This window comes from Gouania willdenowi, chromosome 4 (genome assembly GCF_900634775.1).
Source record: "Gouania willdenowi chromosome 4, fGouWil2.1, whole genome shotgun sequence".
Classification (NCBI taxonomy): Eukaryota; Metazoa; Chordata; class Actinopteri; order Blenniiformes; family Gobiesocidae; genus Gouania; species Gouania willdenowi.
The window spans coordinates 10,311,120-10,334,705 of NC_041047.1; the positions used below are offsets into that span (position 1 = coordinate 10,311,120).

General features: G+C 37.3%; 1 protein-coding gene across 2 annotated transcripts in view; it reads right to left on the minus strand.

The window, feature by feature from the left end:
* Positions 1–22,543, minus strand: part of sgip1a (SH3GL interacting endocytic adaptor 1a) — a 64,474-nt gene extending 41,931 nt beyond the window's left edge. For both annotated transcript variants that reach the window (XM_028445593.1, XM_028445591.1), the window contains exons 1-2: positions 22,344–22,543; positions 21,525–21,722 (exon numbers count right to left, since the gene is read on the minus strand). In XM_028445593.1, coding sequence (XP_028301394.1) covers positions 21,525–21,534 — 10 coding nt within the window. In that variant the 5' untranslated portion in view covers positions 21,535–21,722; positions 22,344–22,543. The remainder of the gene's footprint in view (positions 1–21,524; positions 21,723–22,343) is intronic.
* Between the last annotated feature and the right edge of the window lie 1,043 nt (positions 22,544–23,586).

Consider the following 23,586-nt stretch of genomic DNA (forward strand, 5'->3'; position numbering starts at 1 on the left):
CAAGCAGTCACTGAGGATTTACCGTAATTTCCGGGCTAAAGCGCACTGTTTTATTGGCCTCATTACAATAATTTAGCAAATTTTTATGAAAAATCCACACAAATGCCGCAGCCTAATTTAGGCCGCACCCTATTGGCTGATGAGGGTGCCCGTCAGACAACTCGGCCAATCAGAACGGGCAGGTAGGCGGGTTGCTGTACTCAAGTGAGGTTTCACGGAAGTGTCTGTGTTTCAAATGATAAATTGCCTTTCCTACATGAAGTCACCTCCTCACTGCCCCACATCTACATATCAGTCCATTTACAGCTTTTTATGGTCACCAGACTGATACACCGCTTCGTCCGCTATTCTTACCGTGAACTACCGCGGAGCGATCACAGCGTGTCGGACTCTGAGTCACAATACGGACGCGATCGCTTCTGAACAAATCCAACGTGGTGATTTGGCAACTTCATGCTGTTATGCTACTATTACAAACTGGCTGACTTTTACTATAGACGTCTGTCCGTCCTAAGGAAGTGTCTCCATCAGCCTCAGAGTCCAGAGCACCGATTAATCCTGAACAAACCTAACGTGGTGATTTAACAACTTTATGCTATTTATCCTTCTATTACAAACTGGCTGACTTTTACTGCATCCACACTGCTGCAGCGGTTTCTCTCTCTCTCGCTGACCACATTTCTCTGTGTCGTTGCTACGAGGCAGTGTGCATCATGACAAAATGAGTGATCAGAAAGATTATGTGTGAGCAAAAACGTTCACAATTTCATTGTTCCACCTGGTCTAATGTGGCAGAGCTCAATTTTGTGGCGGCATGAAGCTTATAAAACTGGGAAAAATCCACAATTTAGCCGTGCCATTGTTTAAGCCGCAGGGTTCAGAGCGTGAGAAAAAAGTAGCGGCTTATAGTCCGGAAAATACGGTAACAGACATTTATTTCAAGTTGAATTTAAATACATTGTGCAGGGCAAGATTCAAACTAGGATTCACTGATGATTGCTCAAAGGAAGGTAGAAGCAGGCTCTGAGTATTATTTAAGAAACATTTCAAGCTACAAATTGTGGCTGTAGCTGCAGAATTAAAGCTTTAACAGCAGTTTTTTTTTCAAGTTCATGAGCAGCAGCTGTCACACTCTAGCAGACCTAATCATTACACTAAAAGTAAGAGAGTTAGCATTTTATGAATTAGATATCATCACTGTCACTAAGCAGCAGAACATTTTGAACTTTGAATGGTGTAAATCAGTTAAGTTTTACAGTACATGCAACATGACAAACAGGGTCGTTTCAAAGATTAATATAAATGTATTTTGTCAGAGGGCAACCTCTCTAAAGTAGATAGGTTGTGGACAACCCTTTTTAACTCAAAGATGAAGACAGTGTTTGACAGTAAAATAGAAAGAGGAGTGAAGACGGAAACGTTTCGTTGTCGTATTAGCCTGCAGCGCAAACAAAAACATCTCGCAGCATCCAGCAGAACTTCCAGAAATGTCCACTGAGCCTGATCCGTCTCCTACGGCTCACTGTGTGCCACAAACAAACAAAGATACAGAGCCCAGCTTGTGTTTCACGATGCTAAATTTAGGATATGACTGTGCAGTGCAGGTGCACTGTTAGCACAAAGTGTAGCATGAGCAGCAATGATGAAGCAACAGTAGGAATGCGACGCTGCAGTGCGAGTGCACTGAGACACACTTTGGAAGTGATTGCAGTGACGTCAGCCCCCTCTGAAGAAAACCGCTCAGGGCCAGGAATGAGCTGTTCGCTGGCAGCTTGTATGCACATGAGAATGGAAGGAATAGAACTGAGTGGGGGCACAAATGGATGGATGTGTCACCATCATAAAGGCAATAATTAAGCCAATCTCCTCCTCAAACTGACCAGCATAATAAATAAAGTTAAATACAACACAATTAAGTTCACCAACATCAACCATCTTACAATTAAAGCTCAGTATAGTTGTTTTACTGCTTTACTGATTCTGATGTTCTTAAGATTTAAATTGAAGTTGATTTCCCTGAAGTTCATTGATTGATCTCTGATTTTTAAGGATTCAAAGATCTGTTATTGAGTACGAGTACATGGAGGAAACAAAATTACTGATGGAAAGCCCTTTAAAAAATCTAATAAATGTCTGTGAGGAGAATTACTTTCAAAAACACAAAGGATTGTGACCAAAGAAAGACCTTAAGCCATAGAAGATTCTGTGAAATTTTGGAGAGGATCGGATTCGGGATCAACATACTGATTCTGAATCAGTTTGAAAAATGCTTTTCTTTCATCAATGTCAAGATTCCAAAATTCATCTCTTCATGACTTTATGAGATTGGACCCAGATTGCACATTTTGGCGTGATTTTATGGGGAAAAAATGGGGTGCCCATACATTTGGACCTACTGTATCATTATTAATGAGGATAAGCCTTTAAAGAGTGAATGATCTTGGTACCATGATCAGGATCACTAATGCAGATAACTGCGAATGTGTGGCAAAGAGGAGATTTATTACTTGGCGGAGGTTTGCACTCCCTGAGTGCAATTTTAGGTAAACGTTCGCACACTTGCTGATTGGCCAATGGGTTTCTTCGTTTCTTGGCAAAAAAGTTATGTGCTGTCATTTATATATTTGATTATTCCTGTTCAGGGTCACAGGGGTCTGCTGGTGCCCAACTCCAGCTCTCAATGGGTGCAAAGCAGATAAACACCCAGGACAGGGCACCAGTCTACCGCAGGGCGATTTTTTAAATTATTTAAATTAAAAACAATTCTGTTGATTACACTACACAGCAATTTTGTACTGGACGCGCAGAAGAAAAATTAGGGTTAAAGTAATTATTTGACAGGGGTCTGTTTGGAGAGAGTTTTTTAGCATGTCCTTACATAATCAATATCATCCAACATCCCCAGGGAAAAATCATTTCACGCTTCCTGTGCCAGATGTTTATTTCTCGCTACCCTTGTGATGTGGAGGATGAATTAGGTGCCAAAAATACATTATTTCATTATCTATCCTTAATTTGGCTCATAAAGGCTAGACCTAGAACATCAACACTCAATAAGAATTCTAAATAATACTGTTGATGCTCAAGGACTCTGAAAACTCAATTCAAAAGCTTCCATGGACCGCAGGCCCCAAATTTGTTCTGGTCTCAATATCAAAGGCTTGTGGTGTTGCTAAAATCCTTTGAAAACAGTTTTTAATCAAATAAGCACAAACAACACTAAAAAAGCTGGGGAGTTATGAAGAGGACTGCTCGACTGTGGTGAAAGAAGCACAATAATGAAAAAAGTCAGAATTTTTTAGCTGTCATAAAAAAAAAGGCTTTGAAATACAAGTATGATGAAGATCTTTCATAATGAGTCGATGCAATGGTTAGTCATTAGTCAGTTATCATTTTAAGCTGCCCACACATTGCCAAAATAGGGAACCCACTAAGTTCCCCTGTGGGAGATAAGCAAACAATTAGGCTTTTCTCAGCGCAGTTTAGTTTTTACTTTGAAAAAGTAACTGTTGATCATTCAATTTACACCACTTTTTTTTGTTTTTTCTTTTTTTTTTTCAAATGCCATCAAATTAACAGCAACTGTGTTAGTTTATAATTTGTGAGAAAAAGAAGTTTTCTCAAAGTAATAATATTTTACTTTAAGGCTCATTTACAATTCTTAATTAGCGTCACATCGTCACATTAATAAAAAGAGCTGCTATGATGAACTTAACGTGCCTCCATTTCAACAAACATTTGATTTCAGGCCTCAAAAAGTCTCCACCAATGACTAAAGCTGTGTTTGAAATCGCATACTAATGTACTATACACTACACATTCAATGAGTATATACTGTCTACTATATACTAAGTATGATTAGTATGGTGATCGTTCCCATTGAAGTATACTTCGAAGTTTCCCAACATACATTTCGAACTTACAACAACAAAAACCTGAATCACACTGAGACTAAATATCTCTGTTGATTCTCCACCTTTAAAAGTTCTGAAAACATTTAAAGTGACCAAGTAGATTTTTAACATATGGTCAACTGATCCATAAAACATGTGGAAAAACCATTTCATACCTACATTTCAGAGACCCGCCATTGTGCAACTGACAAAACTTCATGTTAATTTCAAAAGAAGGGCCCTGTTTACAAAAGTGTTAAAAAACTAGGGGGATGTTTGACTTTTAGCTTGAATCCAGTCCCAAGACAATTTATATTCAACTGCCCCTTCCATAGTATACAACCAGGTATTTCTCGCATACTCAATGTCTGCATACTATCCAATGTGAACGCACTACATGTTCATGTTGACGTCAGACTTAGTATGAGTAATACGATAGGATGCAATGTCGAACCACAGCCTGAGTATCAAACAACACGACAGCAGAGCCAACCAAGAAGCTTTTAACAGAGATTTTCAGTACAGAATAAATACACAGGGAAAAAGCCTTTTTAGGTTGGATGTCTATTCATTTACACAAGACACTATACATCTCCATCTCTCACTTACAGTACTCGTGTAGTCCACTGATTGCACATTATGGAACAGCTGCTTGTTTTATATAACAACAACTCTATGGATGGTAGATGTACCAAAACAGGTGATATTATACATATTTCTACTCTGGTAGAACCACATGCAGCCATTTAAAGTCAGACATGTGATGCTGTGGGTGTACAATGAAGTGTGATTCACTGATGAGAGGGCGATTTATTTTTTTACCACAAGCTCCGTGTTTGATCCCTGGTTTCCATTGAGAGGAGGAGAAAGAAGGGAGGAAAATAAAGGCTCTGTGCTGAAGTAGCTGTGGTCAGCAATGCTGACTCACAGCTAAAAGGGGATTGGTTTGTGCAGAGGTGGTCTTTCTGTGCAGGGTTTACATGTACGAAAGGAATGGGTCTCCATATCAATCAATGGGTATTTCAACAAAAACAGTACTAGCGCTGAGTAATCTATTGCTATACTAGAGGCTTTTGATTTTGCAATTCAAAATTTCCCGAATCTATTTCTGAGTTTAACAATTTCAGCATCAATTTATTCTTTTCTGTTTTGTTTCCGTTTCATCGGCTTTCCCTCACCAGATGTCATTAATGACTTTTAGACTTCTTGAAATCGTACATAACATGCTTAATATGGTTAATAGAGTTAACTATTGTTATTAATTTAAGATTTCCGCAGTTGCTGAAATCACACAAGATTTTGGGTGAGATCTGGCATCTGTTGCTACACATTAGGCTACCCATTTTACAGGTGAAAATTGCATGTTAATGCGTGATATTGTCCCAAAAATTGTCAGTTAATGTTTAGTCCATGTCGTACACTATAGCTATTTCCAGTTCATGAGAGGAACTCCTTTGTATCGCGTCATTATTCATTATATTTTGTGCAAGAATTGAGATTTCTGTCTCGTTGCTTACCTTATAAGACAGATTACGTGTAACGGCATGATTTTGTCTCAAAACATGCATGCATGGGTATATTCTCTGTCCTTTTGTAATTTCAGATTGAGTTTTTTAAAGAATTCTGTTTTTATTTTCACAGAAAATCAGATCCCCTACAATACCTAAAAATATATATATATATATATATATTATAAAAATAAAGCCTTAAAGAGTTGGCAATGGAAAATTTTACATTTTTTATTTTATCTTTTTTTAAAATTCTATTTACCCCAAAAACACTATTGGTGGGTGATTTTTGTATTTACATTGTATTTGCATTAGATGTTCCTCTACTCCAAAGACCTCTTTTTTCTACAGGCACATATTTGGGTGTTAGCAGCTGTTAGTGTGTTAAGAAGACTATACCTTCACCAGGAAAGCCTCAAATGCTCCAGGAATGGGCGAACGAAAGACCAAGTTTTTTTTAAATTATTATTTATTCCTTATTTTTCATTAATTTGGGTTAATGTTTTTAGAGTGCACCCATGGCATTTATTTATTTTTTGGCATGGCATAGTTGAAATAAAAGAACACAACTCTAATTTGTCATGTATTGTCATTTTTGATGATAATAACTTTATATTGGGGTTTATAATATCGAGTAAAAATCACCCGGCGATAGTGATGGTGTCACTAATTTTAGCGATAGTGTTCTAGGGTTAATATTGCTATTATTTGTACACAAACCACAACAAGATACCTCATACAGTGTTTTAGGTCACTATTTTAAAGCCTATTTTGATGTACATGAGTGTAGTGGGAGAGAAAATAGCATGTGCCCGCGTGTGTGTGTAGTAATTTGTGCATGAAAAAGTCACTAAGGTAAAGGAATGTGTAGTGTAGTATATCACAGGTCACAGGGTGAGAAATGTAACCTTTAGAAAGTGGATGTGGTTCCTTAGGCTGGGAAGGTCTGCATCAGCCCTGTTATGTTCCATATGTTTACCAAAAGAGGAGCAGGAAATTAGTTTGTCGAAAATAATTACAAAAAATCAGGGCAAAGACAGGGAGGGGGATGTGACAACACTGTATCAAGGTTTGTTTTTAATTTTTATTTAGGTTAAACTGGGATGTGTGGATGATCACTGGTGGTCCCTGTCATTGAATACATGATCCTAAAAAGCTGTCCTACATTCCTGTGGATTTCATCTGCCATGTTCCCTCCCAACAGTCAAATCCCTGTGCATTTAGGCTCAGGCCGACCACTGTCTCCACCCCACCGCCCATTCACACCCAGATTATAGGTTAGGCCACATTTGGTCGGGTAAGGAATGTCCCGACTTCCGATGGCTCATTAAGACAAGCTCCTAAAATCCTCTGGAAGCATGTTTTTCAAAATGAGGGAACATAGTATAACTCGTCATCAACATGGTCAGTTAAACAATGACTACATGTAAACACACACAGTCACACAGACACAGCTCCTTCTGATTTAGGTGATAAATAAATAAAACATATTTTAATACAGAGATCACATAAGCCTTTGTAGTCACCACGCGTCACATGATTCAAATGCAAGGCGTCAGTTTGAATTATGGCTCATGAGCCGTTGTCCTACTTTGTCCTCTCCCTTTAAAAGACATGAATGAAAATGGACCAATGTTTTTAACACCAAACCCCGTTAAGTAAAGTAAAGCTACGCCCCCCCCCCCCCCCCCCCCCCCCCCCGGAAAAAAAAAACCCCCAAAACAACTGTTGCCAGTGCCTCTGTGTTACATAACACTACTGATACTTCTTAGAGAACAAAAGAGGCCATTGCAGAAGAATCCTGCAGTAATGGAAAATGGAAGGTAGTGTGATTGTATCACACAGCATTCCTCGAGCAGCTCCATGTGTACACAGATGCACAAACAAGCGCACTCGAGCTCTTATGAAACAGTGGAAATGATGTTGTTTGCACTGGATTACAATGAGCAAACCTCCCAGACTGGTTTACACAGTGATTAAAGCAAGTGTAAAACGTGACTAAGGATGTACTTCTACAGCCGTCACAACATTAAATAAAAAAAAGTTTTTGTGTCGCAATTTAATCATAAATACATAAAATGTATGTTCTCGAAGCATAGGCGTTAAAGGGAAAAAAATATAAGTAGGTGTATATACTTATATAGATATATATATCAATGAATTATGTCTCTTTTTAATAAATAACGCATCTGTAATACGTGCAATATACTGATACAACTGATTCTACCTCTGTGTTATATCCATCCCGCAATGTATATACACACTACAGCTTCTCTGCACCTCATGTACTTACTTTTTTTTCAATCTTGTGTTTTAGACTGTGCTTATTTAATTTTATTTCATCTTGTCGTATTGTGTTTTTATTATAACCAAGTTTTTATATATTTCATATTCCTGATATATGTTGTTGTCTTTTTGCACTGAATGGCCTGCACCTTACTTTTCGTTGGACTTGTTACAATGACAGGAAAGCGAATCTGAATCTGATCTTTAATAGAGTAAATAGGTGTATATTATAAGAAGATTAAAGTGCAGTACTAGATATTAAAAGGGGTAGGATAATATATGTTTATATTTCCTCCCACTCCTTTTCGAACATGTACAGGCTTCACATGTAGGATTTTATAACAATTATTTCATTATTACGATCATTATTGCAATTATTATTTTCTAATTCTGGTAAATACACTGTGTTCATGTTCGAAATAAAAATTAAATCAAATCAAATCAAAGGTGGAACGATATATCATGTGACAAAATAGTGCGAGCTTAAACATCACAAGATGTATCAACCAGGATACGAGTCATATCATGTCTTTCATGCATTTAACAGAGCACGCATTAGGGTAATCGTCGTACTACTGTACATGGGCCAGATAAAACAACTATTTACATCTCTTCCAGAAACAATCTTGCATGTTTCTGTTTGAGTATATTGGTATTTCATTGCAGTTTTAATCACCTGCATTTGTGTTGTGTTTAAATGTCCTAATTTGTGGCAAATGTTCAGCAAGTTGTTGGTTTTTTAAATTGGGCAGAACAGAAACCTTGGTGGGGCCTCTGAATGGCCCTGCTGGAGGGAACGTCCCAAGGGTGAATGTAAAAGAGCTTCTACTGGAAAAACAAGCTGCGACAAGAATCTACAAGAACCCAAACACTGCTGATCCAACCGAGTGATAAGCATTCAATGCAAGAGTTAGGTTACATTATGTCCCATAGGAATAACATATAGACACTTTTCTAAATATCTGTAAAAGATAGCAAAGTGGTTTGGTTTCAAAGTCGTGTTCAAGTTGCAGGTACCTCCAGCTCCCAGTAGCCCCCTGTCCCCTCTGACTCCCTTTATTCAGCCTCTATCTGCACTGATATGGTAAAAAATCAATGGGTCCTCTATTTGGTTAAATGTCCGCTAATGAAATCCCATCTGCTATGAGTCATCTCTCAGAAAGCTGCGAGCGCAGAGACTGACTATTTAACAACACTGGTGATTTCACACTATGCACACAACCATCATCACTACAGACAAGCATTTTAAGACTGTGTTGTACTCCAAGAACAGGAAACTAAAAAAACTAGAAAAACTGGAAAACTGCTCTTTGTTTACTGAAGACACATAAACCGACTTTCAGGAGATGGTTGTCGCAAAAACTGGGTTTTTTTGTTGTTAAATATAAACTTTTCTACCTGCTAATCAGATAATTACTTAATCTGAGATAAAATACGGCTTGGAAGGATCCTTCACTGTTTTTACAAATGTGGCCTAAAATCTTTGAAATGTCCTTTTTAGAAGATCTATGTCCAACAAAATGCATTATTTTGCACCAAATTGGTTTTATTAACTTTTAAAACTGGGACTACTTTAACGTTTTAAAACCTGTATTCCGCCATCTTGAAATCACATGACTGATGACGTCACACAGCACCATTTGCCTGAAACGTCCCATTGTTTTCTATTGGAGTGAAGCATTCAGCCAGATTTTTAGATCATTTAGCAGGTTTTTTTGGTCAAAATGACAATTTGTGCTGCTTTGGGTTGTTCTAAATTATCAAGAAAAGTTAAAGATGTTGATGTAACCTTCTTGTTTAACGAAAGAAATTAAAAACAGTTGTGACCCAAAAAATAATCTGTGACCGCAGGGGACGACAATTCCAACTCTGCAGTTTAGTAGTGGACAATGAAGCAGGGAGGAAGAGCGCTCCTAAGGGACATTTACTCTCCCTTAAACAGTGCACGATAGGTATAGACTTATATGGATTCTTTTAGGGCCGATACCGATTTTTTTCCATCAGCCTTAGCCGATGCCCAATATGGACTGCCCATTTTCTTAAGCCGATATTTGGAGCCGATACAACTTTTCCTCCCTCAATTTACATCATAAAAATTACACAATGATGATAAATGGTACAAATGAGTCTCAATTTTTTTAAAAAAGAACAGTTATTGAAATTAACAAAGGTGAGGTAGAATGACAACAAGTAAACAAATTTAACAAATAATAAAAACAGGTGATGTAGAACAACTCAATTCAATTCAATTCAATTCAACTTTATTTATATAGCGCAAAATACAACAAAGTCATCTCAAAGCGCTGAACAAAATATAAAGTCCATAGTAAAAAAAGAGAAAGAACCCAATAAGAACAAGAACAAGTAAAAAACATTTTTTCTCTCTGTAAAGAATGTGGATCGGCGAACGCAGCAGCCCGCATCGGCCGATGCCGATATACGTAAAAGACGCAAAAAAACGGCTGATATTATCGGCCGGCCGATGTATGTGTTTTGTGTGTCTGGATTTTGTTAGACACAGATCTTCTAATAAGGATATTTTATAGGTTTTAGGCCACATTTGTAAAAACAGTGGAGGATCCCTTCAAAAACAGTATTTTTTCAACATCCTGCAGTTTCTCCAAATTTCATTGGAGGGCTTTTAGTTTTTCTGCTATTTGTGAGTTTCTTTGTATTCAATGCCATCATTCATGGTTTTTACCTTCAATACCTGTCATTAAAAGTCTTACATTCACCACAAACACCAACATCATAACATCATTATACAAAAAAAAAAAAAAAGGAAAAAAGCATTTGAAAGCTTGTCCCAAACAGATGACACATTACTCCTCTTCCTGTGGACACTCCTACGCCCTCTCTCTGGCCAACAGTGGAATACTGAGCTTCATTCGATTCCCCGACTCATCCAGCATCCGTCTATAGAGGCTAATCTCTTGCTGGAGTTGCATCTCTGCAAGTGAATTCTTCACTGATTGAAAGTGACATCTGTTTGCACTGTGATGCTTGTAGCTGTGCGCTGCAAATACACGGGGAGTTCTCTAACGTGCACATACACACCCAGTATAACAGTATTTTCATATATATATATATATATATAAGATTTTACAAAAATATACAAGATAACTACTTTCTAAAATCATGACACACAAAAATCCAGACAGATTTATTATTTATTTATTAACTTTAGGACACTGAGCCAAGACTTAAGAGTCAGCTTGGGGGATGAATGCATAATGTAAAGAGGCACATCAATATTATATTGCCTAATAAATCCAACTCCACCCAAGGGTCTCCCTGTCACGGGGTTTTTTCATTCCTACAATAATGAGAAATGTGAAGAAAAAAATATATAGGCAGCTCATGTACCCACAAGGATACAGAAGAAGATAATACAATAATACATCCAGGATACAAATCGAAAAAAAAAACTAACTACCTACAAAATAATAAAAGGTTATATTTTAAAATAAAAAAAGCATGGAGATTATTTGGCTAAATTCAAGTAAGTAATCGTGTATTTCATTGGTCTGCATGTGTTAAGTGATAAACGATATAAATTCAAATCGCTAAAGATTGAATCTTGGTGTCATAACGACAAAAAAGGTTTGGATTTTAAACGTTTTACCAGTGTCTGAAAACTGTTATTCTTTCATCCATTCTTTTGGCCTGATTTATCATCATTAAGGTGGAGTGGAGTTCTAGCTTAGTTCAGGTGAAAATAGCCTCACATTTGTACATGCTGCAAATGTGTGAAGTCAGGGGTGTCCAGCTCATTTTAGTTTGGGGTCCAAATTACTAAGTAGTTTGACCTTAAGTGGGCTGCAGATTTTAGGAGGAAAATTAGTAATTTAATCATTATTGTGATAGTGTGCTAGTTTTCACTTCCACGTATAATTATATTATAAAACCTGTACGGCACTGATAATATCAAATATCAGTCCCTGCAGGATCTTCACTTTTAATTTATTTAATTTTGTGACCCATTTTTATGTAATTTGGAGAAATTTTGTGGAATAATTTGAAGAAATTTGCAGGATTTTGGAAAAAACGAGAATTCTATTAATAATTTGACATAAAAAATGACTGCCTTCATGTGATATAAATATAAGCATGGGGGAAAATGTGAAATGTGCTAATATTGTGGAGTTTCATTGAATTTGTGTATCATTTTGTAGATAGATATCTACAACAGAAGTAGTTAGTAATTTACACAATGATTCATGGTTTCTCTGACGTTTTTTTTTTCTGCAGTGGGCTGAGTTCGATGCTCGAAAGGGACGGATTTGGCCCCCAGGCCTTAGGTTTGACACACGTGAACTGATTGATATAAATTCAAATCGCTAATGACTGAATCTTGGTGTCATCTTTTTTTTCGCTTTATCGTGGTTAAGGTGGTGTGGAGTTCAAGCGTCTTTCAGGTGAAAATAGGTTGTCCAATAACCTCACATTCGTACATGCTGCAAAAACTTCAGTCACAACAAAACCATGTGATTTCAAAATCTCAAATATGGAACATTCAAAAGGAAAGAAACCATCTGCCTTTATGATTACTTTTTTTTCTTAAATTGTCAAACTCATTTCTGGAAGGACATTTTCCGATGGCTAAACACAGCCTTCCAAAAAGGAAGTGACTGAACCAAACATGAGCCTATCACAGCAATCACATTGCCCTCCCACTCCATCTATTTGTTTTCCTGTCTCCCACTGGACACGAGCGGGCGATTCTCCTGCTGCAGTAAACCAGCACACATCTAATGTCATCTCACAAATCTCCTCCACACCTCATTCAGTGTGAAACATTGTTCCTAAAAATGATGTCAGGTACTTTTAATCAGCATTTTTTTTTTGGGGGGGGGGGTGGATCCATCTTACTGTGTTTTTTAACTCTGTGTCATGTCTTTTAAACTATGTAACATACAGTGAGATAACAGCAACACGTTCAGTTTGTCTTACATCGGCCGGCCGATATTATCAGCTGATTTTTGTGTTTTTTATATGGGGGCTGCTGCGTTTGCCGATCCACATTATTTACAGAGAGCAGAAATATTGTTTCCTTGTTCTTGTTCTACATCACCTGTTTTTAATATTTGTTAAATATTGTTTACTTGTTCTTGTTCTACATCACCTGTTTTTAATATTTGTTAAATATTGTTTACTTGTTCTTGTTCTACGTCACCTGTTTTTAATATTTGTTAAATTTTTTTTTTACTTGTTCTCCCTCATCTTTGTTAATTTCAATAAATGTTCCTGTTTTCAAAATTGAGACTCGTACCATTTGCTATCATCATTGTGTAATTTTTATGACATAAATTTAGGGAGCAAATGTAGTATCAGCTCCAAATATCGGCTTAAGAAAATCGGCAGTCCGTATCGATCATCGGCTAAGGCTGATGGAAAAAAAAAAATTGTAACGGCATCGGCCCTAAAAGAATCCATATCTGTCTATCCCTACTTGGGACTTTGGAGTCGAGGCCACAATAATCACAGAAAAACATGTGAAATAAAGCCCGCCTTTGCCCGTTTTCTCCTGTTTTAGGAATAAATCAATATTTCGAGGTTAATAACCTCATAACTGGGTATCAGCAAGTATGTACAGGCTAGTAATGACCAATTACCATTTCACTCCATTACTACAGTCCATTGGCCTGTTTCTTAGCACAGTTTGCATGTTTTTCTAAAGCATGTTGGTTTGTTTGTCACAGAACTTCTTTTACTCCCACAGTTAGAAGACAAGGATTTAAGTTAAAGTATGAGCTCAGAGTAAATCGGTTTCTTGGGCGTGTGATTGCATTATTATATTTGTTTGCCGTGCAATTGCTTCGCAGCATGTCAAGCATGTACAACAAGGCCTGATTCCTCAGTTGGTGGAGACAACCTCCAGTGTTGATCACTTATCACGGGTCTTAAACTCATTTTAGTTCAGGAGCCAAATACAGATAAGTTTGATCTGAAGTGGGCCGCAGAGGTTGGGAATCAAACAATTTCAAATGAAAAAAAGTATGTAGTATATAACGCACTGTTAATATCCAAGCAATATGTGGCAGGTAGCGGCTATATTTATCTAATTTGGGGATATCCTGTCAAATAATTTAGGGATTGAACAGGACTTTGTAAAAATTAGGTTCCTTTCAACAATTTCAGAGTAAAAATCATGCATGGGAAAACTGCCAACCCCTGCAAATATTGTAAAAGTTCATTGAATTTGTGACAAATTCAATGAACCTCCACTTGAATAATTTTAAAATTCTACTTCCAAATAAATCTGTTAAAATGTTATGTTCTTTTTTAAGTGTAATGTTTTGCATGGATACCAATATTTATGCTTGGATATAATACTAATCAATAAATAATAAGATTGCGTGAACATTTGCCATATATTATACTAGCGATGTAACGATTAATCGTAAGGCAGTTAAAAATCGATTCATAGGTATCACGGTTGAAATCGATTTTCTGAAAATTGAATCACAGTACTTTTTTTAACCAGCAGAGGGCGCTATCCACAAGTGTAGGCAGCGGGCGAAGTCTGCTAATACTTTCTTTCTGGCCGCCTTCTACTCTTAAATATGTTAATAAATGATTCATTACCCCTTTAGCACCGAAAGAATATCTGTAATATTACTTGAATATCTGTAAAAGTCACGTTTTTCTATTAGCTCTGTCTCCTAGCATAGCTTCTCTTCTTCACTGCAAGATATCTGCTTGCCAACCGACCACTGTGTTACCAGCGCCCTCTGCTGGTCCAAACAAATATGACGTAAATCAGTGCAATGACGGTTTTTTTTTTTTTTAAAGTCCAATTGTTAAGGCACAAAATACATTTTCAATTGCACTTTTAAAAGAAAAAGAACTATTATGCAGTTTTGCATTGTTTATTATAGAACCAGAATTTAAATTAATAGGCTTCATTTTCATTTGTATTATCCCTTTATTTATTTAATTCAAGATTTATTTTTAGTTAAATTCCATTTTTTTGAATAGTTTATCAAGGAATTCTTTTTACAATGAAAAATAAAAGGAAAATAGTACAGTATTTTCTAGTTTTTTTCCCAAAAAAAAAATTGTCTACAGTCCCATTTTGCAAAATAAATCGTGAGAGAATTGTATCGTGAACCCAGTATCGTGAATTAAATCGTATCGGGAGTTGAGTGAATCGTTACATCTCTATATTATACGGATTACGCCCCTTTGCAACCCTACTGAGATATCAACAACTAAAGTATTTGGTCATGTCCACAATGATTCATGTTTTCTCAGTTATTTTTACTTTCCCCTGTGGGCTGATCTGGATGTTTCAAAGGCCAGATTTGGCTCCCGAACCTTGAGCTTGATGACACATGTGACTTAACAGGAAAGAAAAAAAGAAATACAGTAAAACCTATGCTAGTGATTAAACTGCATCAAACCATGTCTCTGTTTACGTCACCAAAACACCTCCAGGTTGGAAAGAGGATATATGCAAAAGAAAACTACTTGCCAACTTATGTGAGGTAGAAGTTATTTTTAACTCGATTTAAATATAAAACATAGCTTACCAAAGGTCTGCATAACTGGTCAACTTCTTTTTAAAGAAGAATAGAGTTTTAAAGACAAATTTTACTAAATATTTCAGAAAACCATTGCAAATTTACAGATATAGCATGACGTGCATTGCTGTTGTGTCTCAGGGTATCTTCACAACAATTGATATTGCTCCATTTTAAACAAAATATAGTTTGTCACTGTGCATAGTTTTATTCATTGAACCGAGTCTCCAAAAATATCCCGCTAGGACCTCCCTTCAGATAACATATCGTACAAACGCTTGTTTAAAAATGTGGCCTTTGTTGTCAAATAAGCACTTTGAAATTTCTAACCTCAATAAACAAAATGTGGTAAAGCCTTCCCTACAGAATACAATGAGAAGTTGAGTAGAAAAACAAAAAGGAGGCACTTAACGTTATCAAGTGCTTTGGCTCTAATCACTCAGCAAACACATTAACGCTACTAAAAAGACCCTCCATGTTTCGCTCAATAGTCACTTCTGTTCATCAGGAATGAATTGCAGTGCAGCTTCTTCATAAACAAGAGCCTTGTGGAACTTTGAGCAGGATTTAGTCAAATGTTGCATTTAAAGGAATCAATGGTTTGAAATCACTTGGCGCTGATACAGTGTAACAGACTCATTTTTTTAAAGGTTGTTGAGCTGCCACATTGCTTGATTGTTTTTGACCTGTAGCTGGATGACAACAACCTGCACACATGAGCAACTGGTTCACATCCAGTCATTGGTCTAATTTTGTGCGGTCCCCAAAATAAACGCACAAAAAAAAAACTATTTTTACTATATTTACAACAGATTTACTCTCTCTTTAATTCATCTCCACATTGGTCATTATTAATGTAAATGCTGACATGAATTGACTCTAATGAGGCACAATCATGGGTACACCCTAGACAAGATGCCAGTCCATCGTAGGGCCAACACAGAGAAACTAATAAACCTGTAAACTCCCACTGGCAAAGGGAACCAGATGATGCCATTTCAGGTCTCCACCACAGAAGAAAAAAACCAGAGCCTTCAATCAAACTTTAAATATGACATTTTTTTTTTGTTGCAAATCCTAATCTAAGGGTGTCTAATTACTTATTGTATGTACAGTATATTGCAGTGGTTCTCAAACTTTTTTGGCTGAAGTACGGTAACCCCTGTCTCTTATTTCTGAATCCAAATCCGACTACAACATTTTGCCCAAAAACTATGAAAAAACAACTATAGAGCATAATGATGGAGTTAATGAGTGAAAACACACATTTTAAAGAATCTATTTTGTAAATAAGCCAAATGAAACAGTACTGTATTTAGCATCTAATGAATAGATTTATTTCTATAGTTTATATAGTTTCTGGTCATCTCCCGCCTGGTGATTATCATTTTTAACTAAAAAAAAACATTATAAAACCCCATACTTGTAATGCTTTCATTTGTTAATGTTCCACTCTATCAGTCTCAAGTACCCCCTGTAGTACCATCGCGTACCCCCATTTGAGAAACACTGGTATATTGGACGTTCTTAGGAAAAACAAACATTAATGGAGACAAAAGCCTACAGTTTTTATTGAGATGAAGTAAAGCTGCAGTTTCCATGCTGGTTCAAGAACTAAAACCCAAGCACTCGTATTCAACAAAGACGTCTCAGTGTCATGAGGGCCTTCATTTCAGAGAGAGATAACGTGAAATCCTGCAATTGTTTATGACATCTCGATATTTTCGGGTAAAATGGGCATTAATACTATAAAATGAATTTTAGAAGTATCTGGGATGGAAAAACTGACCTATCAATAAGATTTTTTTTTTTTTTTTTCTCCCGTACATAGTTTCCGTCGAATTGTTCTTTCATTCATTGTGCTGTATCAGAATTCTCTTTAAGTGAGCTACCAAGCCCCATCCGGTCCATTTATTCTAGGTAGCTTTTTGGCACGGGTTTTACAGGGATGATTGTTTTTGTTTTTTTATTTTTTTTTTTCCTCCATTGAAGCTATTTTAATATAATTCCTGTGAAGTTTGATTTATTAGAGGAGCATGGGTCCACCACAGAACAGGAGAAATCTAACCCTTGTTCTGGGACTGAACTTTATATTTAATATTCAGACTCACTCCATCAGTTGGATGGTGTTGCTTGCTTTTTGGGCTAAAAAAATCACAAAACTTGATGGTCACTTGTATTTGTTTATGCAAATGATGTCATTTTGATATTTTTGTCCATTCCAAATAAAAGATAAAATTTAAAATTAAAAAAAAGAAAAAATGAATAGCACCATATGGGCTAATGTCCTCGTTCCCCTGGGCTGTGAAGAATTCCTGTCAAGGGTTTATTCAAGTTCCAGCCTGGCACGCTCTAAACACTAGGCCTCCCTTGGACACTCTAATTCCTACTGCTTGTAGCCATGCAGGATTAACAACCATTCAGACAGTCTGAAGCCCCACTAGTCCTACAGTGACAAGCTACTGTGACATCTACTGTTTGATGTAGCCAGCAACACCCTGGATTCATACTAAAGTCATACTAGTGATACTATTTTTAGCGCCCCATCAGTGCAGAGACAACATGTTTAAATTGTTCCTTGTTGGAATGTCATGTAGGAAATGCTGTAGCAAACACAGAACAGGAAGTGGAACACATACAGAAGACTAGGTAGGGTACGGAGAAGATGTCAGCTATGGCATTCTGATGTTTTTGTTCATGAATAAAGGTTTTGGCATGATGGTATGTGTACAAATGAAAAGGTCAGGCCAAGATTCCGCAGGAAAAGATCATTATTCTAATGCAGGCTCATCAGTTTCTATTATGTAATTTCACTATAACATCTAACTGGTTTAGCTACAATTGCCCACTGTAAAAAGTTAGCCTTAGTATTTTTGTGTCAAATTCACCGTCAACTAGGGCTGGGCGATATGGACCAAAACTCATTATCTCCATATCTTTTCTCAAAATAGCAATATGCAATATAAGTACCTATATTTTTAACTCAATAAAGTTGCACGAGAAAGACAATTTTTAGTTAAATTTGATGATTTATTGAAAGCAGCAACTCCTAAAATGAGTATTTTCTACAAAAAGGTATGAAATAAAAGCATATCAATATAGACAATATTGTAATTTTCTATATCACCAAAATAGAAAACTCAATATATCTTGAATCTCTATATATTGCTGCTACTGTCAACCAGTTTCTGTTTACCTGCTCTGCTAAGAATATGACTGATTTTTTTTTTTTTTTGCTGTACTTAACATGTATGACTGTAATTCTTGTATGTTATAATTTAAATTATTTATATTAATGTATTGTCCAACACTGGAAAGCAACATTCCTACTAAGAGTGAGTGACAATAAAACCTGTAACCATCAATGATGGTTCATTTCAACTCAATAACACAGTAGCCGTGATGTACAAATCAGAATCAGAATTATTTGTAAAGCTTTGAGTGATAAAGTTGCCAAGTTGCTGCAGTAGTGCTTCATAAACCTGTTCCACCATCTTAAATTGTTCCTAATCCTGATAGGTCTAATATATCACTGAGTGTCACGCCTGCATTTTCTGCCCTGTGCTGTGAGCTATTCAGGGACAATTATGCTTCCCATGGCGTGGAGCTTTAAACAGCAGCGCTAACAAAGATTAGCAGACCATTTTAAACACCTGAGTGTAATTCCAGCCTCACACAGGCCACACTAAGCCTGTGTTAGCTTTAGCCATGCTAGCTCTCTGTGTCTTTGCTAAGTGTTACCTAACAACTAAGGCTGGTGACAAATGCAGCGAGTTGAGTGGAGAAATAATGAATTAGCTCTGTGTGTTGCAGTCTGGGAGAACATTTGCAGTATTTTAATGAGATATTTTTTTAAGTTTAACCCTTCCAGTCCATTCTATGACTGCAAGTCTGCACCTCTAGAATAAATAGAAATGAACAGATAGAATAGAATAGAATAGACCATTATTGATCTCCAGAGGGGAATATCACACGGTGCAGCAACACAATAGAATTGCAGACGGTAACAACAAAAATAAATACCAACATAAGATAATAGTATAAATACACGACTGTGGGACAGATTTAAATTAGAAAACATTTTATAAATAAAAATACAAAACAAAAACGGCATAAAAAAACACAACAAATGTGCAAATGAGGGAATATGGATTAGATGGTGGGGGGGTATCAGAGTGGTGACAGTTATTGTAACTCTGACTAACTCTCAGTCTAATATCAATCCTATACTGTCCCATGACCAGAAACTTATCTCTGTATTACATCTATCTCTCTATACATCTAATAATAATAATAATAACAATGCATTGGATTGTATATAGTGCTTTATCATAGACGCTCAAAGCACTCTATAAATCAAGGAACGTCTGTCTGTCTGTGTGCGTGTGTGTGTGTAACGCATATCTCCCTGACGCAGTGTCTGTTCGACCAGAAACTTTTTTAACAGCTTGCACATAGCTCGAGTGTGTGCATCCATTTTTTTGGATGATTTGGTGATTACGTTTCAACACGTTTATTTTCATTTTGTTTTTAAATCAACGCGGGTTAGGTCGCACAGAAGGTAGACCAGAGAGAGAAGGTTTTAACAGTACCCTAACACCTACAATAAACAGCACAAACTATAATAAAACACACACACACACACACACACACACACACACACTTCATTGTTTTTTAATAAATTAAATAAAGAAATAACAGATCTACAACCGACTGTGCCACCATTTGGCCAACAAGACTTTAAAAACGAAACAATTGTGTGTGTATTATTCAATGCAACACTATTGTCCTGTTTTACTGGGCATGATGGGAATACAATGTAATTCCAGCAAGTTTCTTTTGTCTTCTTTTTGAATAATATGTTCAGGTTTAATTTATTCAGACAACTTTTTTTCAGGAAATTTACTTTGATCTCCTGACATGTTTGAATCCAATGTAGTTTTAGTCAAATAAATGACATTAAAACTAAAATGTATAGGATAAAAGTTCAAGCGTTTTGAAAAGATTAAAGATTAAATTACCATTTATCAACCTGATGTGCGATAGTATTAATGTTTATAAATACACACAGACAGATCAATGCGTAAGACCACATTAGATTTCGTCGTAGATTTGAAAAAAGTTATAGTTTCATTTTCAATGGTTGAAGAAAATATACACATATTTTGGTATAGTGTGTATTTTTTAATTAGTCACAGTCTAGTTATGAACGACAAAAACGACAACAAAAATGTTTAGTCTACAAAATGAACAAAGACATTAATTTCTTGAGTACCTAGGATAAAATGTGTAACAATAGTTTCTACCCTCCATCAGCAAAAATCACATTTCATCAAACACTGATCAGCAAAATAAACAATAAACAACACACTGACAAGATTCTTTTTGGCACAGAAACAAAGACACTGAGATGAATAACTAAACTAAACTAAAAAAAAAAACAGTTTCACTATTATCTGTCACAAACTGATTACCACATAGATTACACTTTATTGTTTAACAATTCCAAACTCCATTATTTAGCTGTAAGTGAAATGTTAGTGCTTGGTAAATCATTAACGTTTGTGCCAAAAAAAATTTAAAAAAAAAAGAAGGTCTTCTTGTCTGATCACAAAAGAAAAACAAGTACCATAAGAAATTGATGAAAGGTTTGTCATCCCAGCTGCTGCTGAGCCTTTAGTGATGCATCCCAAAATGACAGGCCTTCCCCCTGGTGATGTCATCAATTAAAGAGACATGATTCCAAAAAAAAAAACCACAAACCACAACTCTACATGTCAGATGGACCATTCCAGTCATGGCTGGATGCATGCACTCACGCATGCAGATTTGCTAGAGTCGTGTTGACCAGATTCCAACTGTGAATGCACAGCGAGAATGTGTGTGTGTGTGTGTGTGTGTGTGTGTGCATCAGTGCATGTGTGTGTGTTTGAGACGACACCATACAAAGAGAATTCACACTGGTGAGCCAGCTGGGCACGTAAGCCCTTCTGCACATTAAACCCAAATAATCCTTTACGATGGGGAGTGGGGTGAGGGGGGATTGGGGGGCTTGGGTAGATGGAGTATGTAGACATATGCACGCACACACACACACACAGGTACATACGCATCAATTAGAAATTCATTGGTTGTGCCAATTTCCCAAGAATGACTGAAATGTGTGCCACCAAAAAATAGCAGAGGGTGTTGTGACACATAATGACAAGTAACCCAACACCAGCCCTGTATGCAGCACTGTGTGACAAGGGCACAAATCAGGATAATCCTGCAGAAGGAGAAAAACAAGTATAAAAAAAAGACCTTCTTACCTTCCATCATGGTTGCAGATTGGCATTCCTCAGTTTCCAAGGACTTTAAAATGAAAGCAGGATGGGCAGGCAGGGAGGGGGGAGAAGACAAGAAGCCCCCCCCCTCTGTTACAGATCCACAGACAGTAGCACTGATGGACAGCACAGGCAGCTGTAGCTGTGTAGCTGGAGGCAAACGCCCTGCGAGTCTCCGACAGCCTAGTCCACACACACACGAGGAGGAGGGATAGAGAACGAGAGATGAGAACAGAGGAGATGGGGGTCAGGTTTGGATGCTGCTCGAGTGGTGCTGCTGCTACTGCTACTGCAGCTCTAACCTACACACAGAGGATGCTGGGGGGGGGGGGGGGGGGGTAAGTAGAGGATGAAAAAAAAGAGGCTGGGATGGGAGGGGTGGAGGAGAGAGGGAGGCAGTGTGCTGACGTCAGTGGGGGCCACAGCCAATCCCTGCAGCTCAGTAATGAGTCACATGGCTTCCAGCTTGAATCTCCTGACACTGAGGAGCAGGAGGACGCTGTGTTTGTCAGTACTAACTGTGTGGCTTCGCTAAACACACACACACACACACACACACACGACTGTTTGCACATTCAAAAAAGAGGCTCCAAAACAAACTGACAGCCACAGGGTCAACACAGGAAAACGGAAAAACTGTAGAAAACATGTAAAATTCTGTACATAACGTTTTTTCTCTATAATAACACTCATAACTTAATTGTAAGTTTTGTTACACATGTATATAGTGAAAGAATATTTTTTTTTTTTAAATTTTACAATTTTTTAATTACGCACACACACACAGCCCTCCCCCCTCCCTACCTTATGTCAGAGCAGTGTGCTGTGCTGAGCTTGTTCAGGGCTGAATGACACCAACTATGCGGTTACGGAGAGAAAAATGAGAGAATGAAGTAAAAAAAACTCATAGTAGACGCTGCACGCGCCCATGCATTCCTGTGTGACTGCAGTGTGTCCATGTACAGGGTCTAATACTGTCGTGTTTGTGGGTGTGTGTATGTGTGTGTGTCCTGCCCTCTGAAATAATAGTGTGTGTGGTATGGTGGGTGCTTTGACTCCTCCTCTTTCCCACTGTTCCCTCCCTCCTCTGCCTCTCTTTGCTACTTCAGCCTCCATAGGTTGCGCCCACTTCACTTCTCTTGCGTTCTTCCTGCTGCACATGATTGACATGTGTCCACGTGACGTCACACACACCAGCCTCAACACAACTGTGCCATGCCCATGTACGAATGTAGATGTTTATTCTACCAGCCACTGTATTGTTTGAATAAAAACAGGAATGTTTTATTACTGTCCATTTGATAATTTTCTCTAGGATTGCCACCACTTAACCCCCCCCCCCCCCCCAAAAAAAACCTATATTGTTTAGAATAAAACTGTTCTTCATTCAAATGAAGGTGGAAATCCTAAATGTAATACTTACGTATTTCAAATATGTGGAGTAAATTGGAATCAAGCCCAATTATATAAAAACAGAGTCAATACCAATAATAATAATAATAATAATAATAATAATAATAATAATCGATTGATGACTACTTCATGGACCTGATATAACTTTATTAGGTCATATCAGGGTATTTAAAGCAATAATAATAATAATAATGGCTTGAATTTATATAGAACTTTTTTCAAGGAGACTCAGAGCACGTTACAGACACCATTATTCATTCACACCAGTCACTCATACAGTCATACCAGTGGTGGTAAGCTACAATGTAGCCACAGCTGCCCTGGGGCAGACTGACAGAGGCAGGGCTGCCATTTCGCGCCTACGGCCCCTCTGACCGCCACCAACATTCATGCACAATTTAAACCCATTCATACAAGGCAATGTGGGTAAAGTGCCTTGCCCAAGGACACAACAACAATGACTCAGATAAAGCGGGATTTGAATCCCCAACCTTTTGATTACTGGACGACCCACTTTACCGCTGAGCCACGGTCACCCTAAAAAGCTGAAATATGTATTTTGTTTGGTTAAAAATCCATAATCATATTATTATTATATTGTATTGCATATTGTAATCCAAAGTGTTCTGAGTGG